A 12,036-nucleotide genomic window follows, 5' to 3' on the forward strand; every position below is an offset into this window, starting at 1 on the left:
TCTTTTTTTTTTTTTTTTGTGAGTTGGAATCTCACTCTGTTGCCCAGACTGGAGTGTAGTGGCTGCTCGTGGTCACCGCAGCCTCGACCTACTGGGCTCCAGTGATCCTTCCACCTCAGCCTTCCAAGTAGCTGGAATTACAGACACATGCTACCATACCCGGCTCATTTTGATTTATTGTAGAGATGAGGTCTCGCCAAGTTCCCAGGCGGGTCTCGAACCCGCGGACTCCGGCAATCCATTCACCTCAGCCTCCCAAAGGCGCGGGATTGCAGGCTGAGCCACCGAGCCGGGCAATATATTTATTCTTACATGTTTAAATTTCAGTCACCTTCAAAGTACTTTCCATTGATGCAAAACACCTATTGAGGCACTGTTTCCACTGCTCAGAATAGTTTTTGAACTCTTCAATTTTGATGCCTTTTAGTACTTCTGCTGTTTCTTGTTTCATCTCTTTCACATGGCAAAACATTTCCCTTTGAGGACATTTTTCATTCAGGGAAACAAAAAAAGTCACTGGGGCGACATTAGGTGAATAGGGAAGGAGGAGAATGGAGATCATGCCATTTTGGGTCAGAACTGCTGAATACTCTCAGCTGCGCATGCATGATGGATCATGTCTGTAATCTCAGCCTTTTGGGAGGTGAAGGCAAAAGAATTACCTGAGCCCAGGGGTTCAAGACCAGCCTGGGCATCTTGGCAAAACCTTATCTCTACAATAAATCAAAAAGTTAGTTGGGCTTGGTGGCATGCGCCTGTAGTTCCAGCTACTTGGAAGGCTTAGGTGGAAGGATCGCCTGAGCCCAGCAGGTCAAGGCTGCCATAGCCATGATCATACCACTGCACTCCTGCCTGTGCGACAGTGAGACTTCTACTCAAAAACAAACAAAAATACTGCTGAACACTCAATGCGGTGTGGACAGGTATACTCATAAATCACCCATCACAAAATGGGTAAACAGGTTGAAAGAATCTCAAAAAAAAAATTCACTGAAGCCAAATGCAGCCTCTCACAACGCTAGGTGGTACACTGATGCTTATAGGTTCCTAGTGCACTTACCTAATGGAGGAAGCATGTGCTACAAGGATCCCATCCTCCAAAATATAATTCCTGGGTTTTTTGGGTCCCTCTCATAAATTAAGGTTTTGTTTATAATTTGTTAAGATTCATAGAGGTCCTACCTCGTCTAATCTCTTTAATTGTGTTTCATATTTGTAATTAGTTTATAGCATACAATTTGTAAAGCTGATTGCTTCATAATCTAATTTTTGCTATATTTCAGTTCTCTAATTTGAGAAATTTTCAGAAAATGAAATTTCCGTATGTAACTATTTTTATGGTGTTTTTTTCCACAGTAAAAATGAAATATGCAGAAAATGTTCCCCACAATATGACAGAGAAGGAATTCTGGACACGTTTTTTCCAGTCCCATTATTTTCACAGGGACCGGCTGAATACAGGGTCAAAGGATCTCTTTGCAGAATGTGCCAAAATAGATGAAAAAGGTAACTTTATCCCTGACACACTCTAGTATTTAACTTACCACTCTAGTTATTTAAAACTGTTACAATTTTTTTTTAATTCTCAGAAAGCTAAGACATGCTGAACTTTTTATCTCATTGATTTTCTAGGGTTAAAAACAATGGTTTCATTGGGAGTAAAAAATCCACTACTAGATTTGACAGCTTTGGAAGATAAACCATTAGATGAGGTAAGAAGTAATTAAAGACATTACAAGATGGGCACGGTGGCTCACACTTGTAATCCCAGGACTTTGGGAGACGTAGGCAAGAGGATTGCCTGAGTCCAGGTGTAAAACCAGCCAGGGCAACTTGGCAAGATCTCGTCTCTACAATAAATCAAAAAATTAGCCAGGCGTGGTGGGGTGCTCCTGTGGTTCCAGCTACTTGGAAAGGCTGAGGCAGAAAGATCCCCTGAGCCCAGCAGGTCAAAGCTGCATTGGCTGTGAGTGTACCACTGCACCCCAGTCTGGGTAACAGAGTGAGACTCCTACTCACAAAAAAAAAAAATTGTTATAGCTTTAAATTTGCTTTAAAGTGTAGGTATATTCCACTTTTAAGAATTTAAAATTGGCTAGGCTTGGTGGCTCAGCCTGTAATCCTGTGCTTTGGGAGGCCAAGGTGAATTAATTGCTTGACCCCACGGGTTTGGGACCCGTCCGGGCAACTTGGCGAGACCTCATCTCTACGATAAATCAAAAAATTAGCCAGGCATGGTAGCACGCGCCTGTTGTTCCAGCTACTTGGAAAGCTGAGGCGGAAGGATCGCCGGAGCCCAGCAGGTCAAGGCTGCAATGGCCAGAAACGGCCACTGCATTCCAGTCTGGGCGACAGAGTGAAACTCCAACTTAAAAAAAAAAAATTTAAAACAAACAAAAGACTGTTATTTGAAGTGATTTATCAAAAATGCTTTCTTTTTTTTTTTTTAATTAGAGTCTCACTCTGTTGCCCAGGCTACAGTGCAGTGACACACTCACGGCCACCCCAGCATCGACGTGCTGGTCTCCAGCGATCCTTCCACCTCAGCCTTCCAAGTAACTGGAGCTATATATACTCAGGGAGTCCACTCGCCTTGGACTCCAAAGTGCTGGGATTATAGGCTGAGCCACCAAGCCAGCAGAAGTGCTTTCAAATAGTGCAGTTTGTCATTATAATTACCTTAAAAACCTGAAATTCCTGTATGAGGTGCTAAAACTTTTTTTTTTTTTTTGAGTTGGAGCCTCAGTTTATTGCCCAGGCTGGAGTGTCAACCTCCTGGGCTCCGGCAATACTTCCACCTCAGCTTTTCAAGTAGCCTGAACTACAGACGCACACTACTATTCCCGTCTAGGTTTTTTTTTTTTTTAAATTGTAGAGATGATATCTCACCAGGTTGTATGGGCTGATCTCGAACCCACGGGCTCGGGCAACCCACTCGCCTCGGCCTCTCAAAGTGCTGGGATTGCAGGCTGAGCCACTGAGCCCGGCCTAAAACTTTTTTTTGATGTTTTTATTTTTTTGAGGTAAGATCTTCTCTGTCACTCAGGTTACAGTATAGTAGCATGGTCACAACTCACCACCGCCTTGGCTTCTGAGCTCAGATGATCCTTTCCCCTCAGCCTCCTGAGTAACTGGGACTACAGGTGTACGCCACCAAGCCCGGCTAATTTTTTAATTTTTATAGAGACAAGGTGTTGCTGTGTTACTCAGGATGATCTTGAACCTGGGCTCAAGTGATTTTCTGGTCACCTTCTAAAGTGCTGGGATTGAGGTAGGAGCCACCACTCCCAGCTTTAAATCTTTACCTAACATTTAATCTAAAGAAATGTGGATATTATTAATGAACAAGGAGGATATCAACCAACCAATTGTTGATTGCCTCCTGTCTGCCAAACCTTGAATGCTCTCATGATCTTTACCCCACACTAGCCCCAATATGTTTCAGCAGCAAGACCATTAAGTATGAGCTACCTATTCAGTCATTACTCCAGAGCTACAGATTTATCCAGTCATAGACAAAGAGGTAGTTCCTTCCATAACCAAGGATAATTTCATCCCTGCCACTATCTTCTAGGCCAGAAACCTTCCTTCTTGTTATTCCTTTTACTCTGAATTTCCATTTTCTAACCATCTTTTGACTTATTTTCTGCTGGCCACATAAATATTTATGCACCTTCCCTCTCCCCACCTCCCCAACTTTTCCCCCTATTTTAGTGCATATACTCATCAGGTGAAAAAAACCCATGTTAAAATTTTGTGCTGCAGTCTAATTATAAACTAGCAGAAGATAATCGTTGGTGCTTAGGTTAGCGTCAGTTTCCTAGAAGAAATTCAGTTGTTTTCTTGGTAATTCTCAAAGCTTAGAACATTAGTGAATCTTAGAACATTGCAGACAATACCTGACTTGTGATGGTGCAAAAGCATTATACAGTCAGTAGAAACCATACTTTGAACTTAGAATCTTAAATTTTGACTTGGTTGGGCGTGGTGACTCAAGCCTGTAATCCCAGCACTTTGGGAGTCCAAGGTAAGAAGATTGCCTGAGCTCAGCGGTTTGAGAGCAGCCTAGGCAACTTGGTGAGACCTTGTCTCTACAATAAATAAAAAAAATAAACCTGGCATGGTATCATGTTTCTGTAGTTCCAGCTACTTGGAAGGCTGAGGCAGAAGGATCACCTGAGCCCAGCAGGTTCAGCTTGGGTGACAAGAGTGAGACTCCGACTCAGAAAAGTTCAACTCTATTTTTTATAAAGGATTTATTATAGAATGGGCTTGTGTTAGATAATTTTACCCAACTATAGGGTACTGTCAATATTAGATCATGTTTAAGGTAGGCTAAGCTGTGATGTTCATTAGGTTGGTTGCATTAAATGCATTTTTGGTTTACAGTATTTTCAGCTTAAAATTATCTTATCAGGATATAACCCCTTCATAAGTCAGGAAGCATGTGTATAAGCATGGCCTTCTTTATCCTGAGAAAATGAAGCTTACTGAAGATTAGAGATACAGCTTAGTATGATGAGAAATAAAATTTTGGGTGCACTTTTTTCTTTAAAATAAAACCAGGCTGGGTGTAGTGGCTCAAGGCTGTACTCCCAGCACTTTGGAAGGTGGAGGCAAGGTTCGAGACCCACCTGGGCAATTTGGCAAGACCTTGTCTCTACAATAAATCAAGAAAAATTAGCCAGGCATGGTGGTGCATGCCTGTAATCCCAGCTACTTGGAATGTTGAGGTGGAAGGTTCACCTGAGCCTGGCAGGTCGAGGCTGCGGTGACTGTGAGCGTGCCTTTACCTCAAATGTTGGCTGATTCAATTTTTCCTTTGGTGCCCCTTCTTCCCTTATTGTAACTCTCACAGCTATGGTCTCAGGCCTCCTGAGTGCCTTCTTTGTAGTCTTTGCTTTAAATACTAGTTATATAATGATGAATCTCAAATAGCCTTAATCTGTCTTTGATTCCAGGCCTCCAGCTGCCTACCTGATACCTCGTTAAATGTCTCACAGACAGTTTATCATGTCGACATGGAACCTTTGATTCTTATCCTCATGAGCCTATTTCTTCCTGGATTTTTCCTGTCTTAGTAAAAAAAAACTTTACCATTTGCTAAAGCCAGAAACCTGAGAATCTCCTTTATTCCTCCCCTTCTTCAACCATTATTCAATCTATCAGCAGGTCCTCTACAATGCATCTCTCATCTACCTGCATCTCTCTCTTTACAGGCATGTACACCCTCTCACCATTATCTTTAAGTGACCATCATCTTTGACCTAATTGCATTAATCTCCTTATTGATCTTTCTTTGTGCACTTTTGTCTGTTATAGTTCATTTTCCTCTGCTAGTGAGAGTTACGATATTGGTTAGAATTTAATGTTCCCCTGTGTAAAACTCTTCAGTGTCTTCTCACTGAACTTAGAATAAAATCAAAACTTCTATAGGACTTCTTGATTTGGCCCCTGCCTACTTCTCAATTTGAGCCACTTTTACTTACTCATGCTCTAGACCTTTCAGTTCCATGCCAAGCTTTGTCTACCTTGGGGCTGTTCTTCTACCTACTCTTCTTCTAACTGCCATCTACTCATCTTTAGACACCTGTTCTAATGTCACTTCATCAGAGAGACCTTTCCTAACCACCCTCTAATCTAGTCACTCTCAAAAAATTAGCCAGACATGGTAGCACACATCTGTAGTTCCAGCTACTTGGAAGACTGAAGCAGAAGGATCGCCTGAGCCCAGCAGAAAGGCTGGGTTGGCCATGTATGTGTCGCTGGGCAAGAGTGAGACACCAACTCAAAAAAAAAAAAAAAAAATTAGAAACAGGTTCTTGATATGTTGCCCAGGCTGGACTCAAAACTCCAAGGCTCAAGCAGTCTTCCCTCCTCAGCCTCCCAAGTAGCTGGGACTACAGTGCTTCTTTGACTTTCGTTAAGCAGTTTCCTCCCCCTAAAATGTTGTCTCCCATATCTGCTTGCCTAGCACATTTTTATCTTACGGTGCTCCATGAAGGTGTTTCAAACTTACCGTCTTCTCCTCCTTGACTACTTTTCAGCCCAGGTCCTCACTAACTAGTATGTAGACTCCTGTGGCACAGGGCCTTACCAATTTTGTGTCTCCAGGGTCTGGCATATAGCATGACCTCAGAATATGTTTTAAAATATTACCTCATTGAATTCTCCAATATCCCATTTTATAGAGTATGAAAAAGTTAATTACCTTGCCTAGACTATTGGTAGAAAAAATGATAAAGCCAAAATTTGATTCTTTATCTTTCTGAATTCATAGTCTGTTTTTTCTCTCTGTATTCTGTTTCTTTATTTAATGTTTTGCTAATTAGGTCCATTTTGAGTTGGAGTCTCACTCCATGGTCCCAGCCACCGCAGCCTCGACCTGCTGGGCTCCATCAGTGCATCTGCCTCAGCCTTCCAAGTAGCTGGAACTACAGGCGTGCGCAACCATGCCTGGCTAAGTTTTTTATTTATTGTAGAGATGAGGTCTCGCCAAGTCATCCGGGTGGGCCTTGAACCCATGGGCTCAGGCAATCCACCCGCCTTGGTCTCCCAAAGTGCTGGGATTACAGGCTGAGCCACTGAGCCCGGCCCAAATACAGAGTTTAAGATGTATTGTAATGCTAAAAGGAGCTAGTGATATTTCTTAATTTTTTTCAGAATATATCACTTACATGTTTTTAAGAGTTTGCTCATGAATATTTAGTAATGTTCATGAGAATTGAGTCTCATCATCTAGCAGATTTTCTCGAGTAAGTCTTTTATATAAAACAGAAAAGCAGAACCTCATTTTGATTTTAACCTACTAAATTGTTTCTTACAGGGCTATGGCATTTCTTCTGTGCCATCTACTTCCAATTCTAAATCCATAAAGGAGAATAGTAATGCTGCCATCATCAAGAGGTTTAACCATCACAGTGCCATGGTCCTGGCAGCAGGACTCAGGAAACAGTTAAGTATAAATGCTAAGGTGCAGTAACTGAGCTTTTCAAGATATCCAGATTGAGTTGTGGTGGTGTACAGCCTGTAGTTTTCAACTTTTTTTCTTCTTTGTTTTCAGAGAAGCACAAAATGAACAGAATGGCGAGCCCAGCAGCATAGATGGAAGTTCCGGAGATGCAGACTGCTTTCAGCCAGCAGTGAAAAGGGTACGGGCAAAAATTTGGGCCAAATGCCTTATATAACTGCAAGTACTTTATCTTTTTTATTTCACTTGACTCTGTTTTTTTGGTTTTTTGGTTTTTTTTTTTTTTGTTTTGAGGTGGGATCTCTGTTACCTAGGAACCACAGGTGTGTACTCCCTAGATTTTTTTTTTTTTTTTTTGTAGAGGTGAAGTCTTGCTCCATTGCCCAGGCTGGTCTAGAACTCTTGAACTTAAGCAATCTTCCTGCCTCAGCCTCTCAAAATGCTGGAATTACAGGCATGAGCCAGCATGCCTGGCCTCATATGACTCCATTCTTCTGACAAAGATGATAAGCATTTGGCTTAAAGTGTAGAGCATTATTAACAGTATTTCCTTGGCCAGGCTTGGTGGCTTAGCCTGTAATCCCAGCACTTTGGGAGGCCGAGGCGAGTAGATTGCCTGAGCCTGTGGATTTGAGACCATCCCAGACAACTTGGCAAGACCTTGTCTCTACAAGAAATCAAAAATTGGTTGGACTTGTTGGCTCAGCCTGTAATCCCAGCGCTTTGGGAGGCCGAGGTGAGTGGATTGCCTGAGCCCGTGGGTTTGAGACCTGCCCGGGCAACTTGGCGAGACCTCATCTCTACAGTAAATAAAAAATTAGCCAGGCATGGTAGCACACACCTGTAGTTCCAGCTACTTGGAAGGCTGAGGTGGAAGGATCGCTGGAGCCCAGCAAGTAGAGGCTGCGGTGGCCGGGAGCATGCCACTGCACTCCAGTCTGGGCAACGGAGTGAGACTCCAACTCAAAAAAAAAAAAGAAATCAAAAACTAACTGGGCGTGGTGGTGCGCACCTGTAGTTCCGGCTCCTTGGAAGGCTGAGGCGGAGGGATTGCCAGAGCCCAGCAGTTCAACACTGGGGTGGCCATGAGCATGCCACTGCACTCTAGCCTGGGCAGCGGAGTGAGACTCCAGACTCCAACTCAAAAAAAAAAGAGTATTTCCTCAGCTTTGACTTGCAAGCCAACTTTCCATTGACTCAAGCCTGTTAGCCATTTTTGTTTGTTTGTTTGTTTGTTTTTGAGTTGGAGTCTCACTCTGTCTCCCAGACTGGAGTGCAGTGACCGGTCCCAGCCACCGCAGCCTCAACCTTCTGGGCTCCGGTGATCCTTCCACCTCAGCCTTCCAAGTAACTAGAACTACAGGCGCACGCTACCACGTGTGGCTAATTTTTTGATTTATGGTAGAGATGAGGTCTCACCAAGTTGCCCAGGTGGGTCTTGAACCCGCGGGCTCAGGCAATCCACTCACCTCAGCCTCCCAAAGGCACGGGATTACAGGCTGAGCCACCGAGCCCGGCTGCCTTTTCTTTTTTTAAACAATACGGTTGCGTTAAGTACACTTAATTCTTGATAGTGAACTAGTTGTCAGTAATTTTTGTTTCCCTGTGTGAGTTTTTATAATATAGATACCACTCAAACTACCATGGGGTCATATCCCAATAAACTCTACTGTAAATCAAAAATGCATTTAATATGCCTAACCTACTGAACATTATAGCTTAGCCTAACCTTTCTTAAACATGTTCAGAACACTTCATTAGCCTATAATATGGCAAAATCATCTAACACAAAGCCTATTTATTATAAAGTGTTGACTATCATGTAATTTATTGACTACTATGCTGAAAGTGAAAAACAGAATGGTTGTGTGTACTCAAAGTATATTTTTTTTGTTACTGAATGTGTATTGCTTTCATGTCATAATAAAGTTGAAAAATTGTAAGTCAAACAAACCATTGTAAGTCCGAGAATGTCTGTATTCAGTAGTAAATGCTGGCTCTAAATATTCTTGTAAGTAAGTGGTTGATTGCTTTGTGATTGATCTAGAGTTTTATAGAACGAGAGATTCAGAAGTAATAGTAGACAGAGTTCCTGCATTTATGGAGCTTTCAGTTAAGTATGGAAGTCAAGTGACCTGACTAGGCAGTGACATAAGTTTGGATATGGGAGCTTGGGTAGAGACGAGACTTAGGTAAAAATAAGCTTGACATATGTGAAAAATCATGAAGACATCAGTATACTATGAAGTTGACTGAAGGGTATACAGTGAGAACATAGTAAAAAATTAAGCTGAGGCTAGATAAGGGTGAGACTGAATGTGTTGCGCTGAGGAGGTCATATTTGTTCCTATAATTATAGAAAGGGACTATTTAGAATCATTTTTTTAATTGGGGCAATTTAATATTTTAGGTTTTCAAATTGACTTTTCTTGAGGTTTTCTTTTTTTTATTAATCAATATTTTTTATTATGGTTTTGTGGGGTACAGTTAAGGGTTAGGTGTACAATTACATTTCATTTAGGCAGCCTGTTGATAAGAGGTGTTTCCCCATCCCCAGACAGATATTTGCGACTGTTAATCCCATCCCCTTCCCCCCCCATAGTTTCCCAGTACCGTCAGTCATTTTCTTATAGTATTACATTGGATGTTCAAGGTCCATTATATGAGTGAGAACATGTGATACTCGGATCTTTGTTTCTGTGAGAGGTCACTCAGTATTCTAGACTCTAGTTCCATCCAGGTTGCTGCGAAATTCATGATTTTGTTCTTTTTTATGGCTGTGTAGTATTCCATCGTGAATATGTACCACATTTTTTTAATCCAGTCCTCTTTTGATGGGCAGCATAGTTGTTTCCAGGTTCTTGCCATTGTGAACAACGCTGCGATAAATATACGTGTGCAGGTATCTTTTTTATAGAGCGATTTGAGGTCTTCAGGGTATATTCCCAGTAGGGGGACTGTGGGGTCATATGGAAGGTCGATTTTTAGAGCTTTTAGGAATCGCCACACTGCTTTCCACAGAGGTTGCACTAGTTTACACTCCCACCAACAGTGTAGAAGTGCCTCGAGGTATTTTTAATAAACCTAAATGTTGTTTCTAATCTTGAAGTAAGAGTTGACAAGATTAATTTCATAACTATGTAGAGGATTATGTATTATAAAATTGATTTTTCACAAATGTTTACTTAGATTATCTCCATGTGTCTTTTATAAGTAATATGTTTTTATTCTAAGACTGTAGAAATTTAAATAGTTTGTGTAGAGTCCAGAACTAAACCCAAGTACATGGAGGAGTTAAGCATATATGATACATATGGCCTTTCAAAATCAGTTAGAAAAGAGATTATTTTACAAATGATGTTAGAAAGACTGATTAATGATTTGTAAAAAGAAACTTAGATTCTCTACTTCTTTTCCAAAATCTGAATGAATCCAAGATTGAAGCAAAAATTAAACTATAAGCTAGGCACAGTGGCGCATGACTATAGTCTCAGCTACTCAGGAGGCTGAAATACAGAGATCTCAGATGTAGAGATGCCCAGGAGTTCAAATGAAGCCTAAGCATCATAAAGAGGCCCCATCTCAAAATAAAATAAAATAAAATAAACCACAGAAGTTATAAGCAAAAGGGGGAAGACGTAGATTTTTATATATAAAACCTCAAACCACCGAAATGAAAAAGAATGTATAGCACATATAATAGACTAAATCCTTAATATCCAAAACAGTTGCTTTATTTATTTATTCTTGAGTTGGAGTCTCACTCTGTTGCCCAGACTGGAGTACAGTGGCCACTCCCGGCCACCGCAGCCTCGGCCTGCTGGGCTCCGGCGATCCTTCCGCCTCAGCCTTCCAAGTAGCTGGAACTACAGGCACGCGCTACCATGCTCGGCTAATTTTTGATTTATTGTAGAGATGAGGTCTTGCCAAGTTGCCCAGGCGGGTCTCGAACCCGCGGGCTCAGGCAATCCACTCACCTCAGCCTCCCAAGGCACGGGATTACAGGCTGAGCCACCGAGCCTGGCCTATTTTTTATTTTTTTGAGTTGGAGTCTCACTCTGTTGCCCAGACTGGAGTGCAGTGGCCGCTCCCAGCCACCATAGCCTCGACCTGCTGGGTTCTGGCGATCTTTCCACCTCAACCTTTCAAGTAGCTGGAACTACAGGCACGCGCTACCATGCCCAGCTAAGTTTTTTGATTTATTGTAGAGATGAGGTCTCGCCAAGTTGCCCAGACGTGTCTCGAACCCGCAGGCTCAGGCAGTTCACTCACCTTGTCCTCCCAAAGCGTGGGATTACAGGCTGAGATACCGAGCCTGGCTTTTTTTATTTTTTTTGTTTTTGTTTTTTGTTTTTTTTGAGTTGGAGTCTCACTCTGTCGCCCAGACTGGCCAAAATATGAGGCATATGACAGAGGATCACCAAAACTGGAATTTATTTATTAAAAGTGTGCATTTATTCTTACATGCTTAAATTTCAGTCAACTTCAAAGTACTCTCAATTTGATGCAATACACCTAGTGAAACACTTTTCCACTGCTCAAACCAGTTTTTAAACTCATCAATTTTGATGCCTTTTAGTGTTTCTGCTGTTTTTTGTTTCGCCTCTTTCAAATTGGCAAAATGTTTCCTTTTGAGGACTTTTTCATTGGGGGAAACAAAAAAATCTCTAAGGGCAAGATTGAGTGAATTGGAATTAAGGTCATTTTGGGTAAAAAAAACAAAACAAAACTGCTGAACACTCAGTGCAGTGCAGGAAGGTGTACTCGTAAATCACCCATTAGGAGATGGGTAACTTTGTTGAAGGAATTCCCCCACCACCAAAAAAAAAAAAAACTCACAGAAGCCAAACTCAGCCTCTCACAGCAATGCTAGCTGGTACACTGATGCCAATGTGTTCCTAGAACACTTACCTAGCGGGAAGAGCCTGTACTACAAGGGGCCGGCCCTCCAAAATATAATTTCAGGGTTTTTTTTGTACTCCTTTATACATCTCATTCCCCAGAGCATGTTTAAAAAAATCTCCAAGCCGGGATCGGTGGCTCAGCCTGTAATCCCACACTTTGGG

General features: G+C 41.9%; 1 protein-coding gene across 2 annotated transcripts in view; it reads left to right on the forward strand.

Annotated features, from left to right (window-relative positions):
• GTF2H1 (general transcription factor IIH subunit 1) overlaps window positions 1–12,036 on the forward strand; it is a 44,802-nt gene that overhangs the window by 22,274 nt on the left and 10,492 nt on the right. For both annotated transcript variants that reach the window (XM_008062829.2, XM_021714884.1), the window contains 4 exons: window positions 1,357–1,506; window positions 1,633–1,712; window positions 6,827–6,954; window positions 7,064–7,151. In XM_008062829.2, coding sequence (XP_008061020.1) covers window positions 1,357–1,506; window positions 1,633–1,712; window positions 6,827–6,954; window positions 7,064–7,151 — 446 coding nt within the window. The remainder of the gene's footprint in view (window positions 1–1,356; window positions 1,507–1,632; window positions 1,713–6,826; window positions 6,955–7,063; window positions 7,152–12,036) is intronic.

This window comes from Carlito syrichta, unplaced genomic scaffold, assembly GCF_000164805.1.
Source record: "Carlito syrichta isolate Samal-C Ts95f unplaced genomic scaffold, Tarsius_syrichta-2.0.1 Scaffold305865, whole genome shotgun sequence".
NCBI classification, from domain to species: Eukaryota; Metazoa; Chordata; class Mammalia; order Primates; family Tarsiidae; genus Carlito; species Carlito syrichta.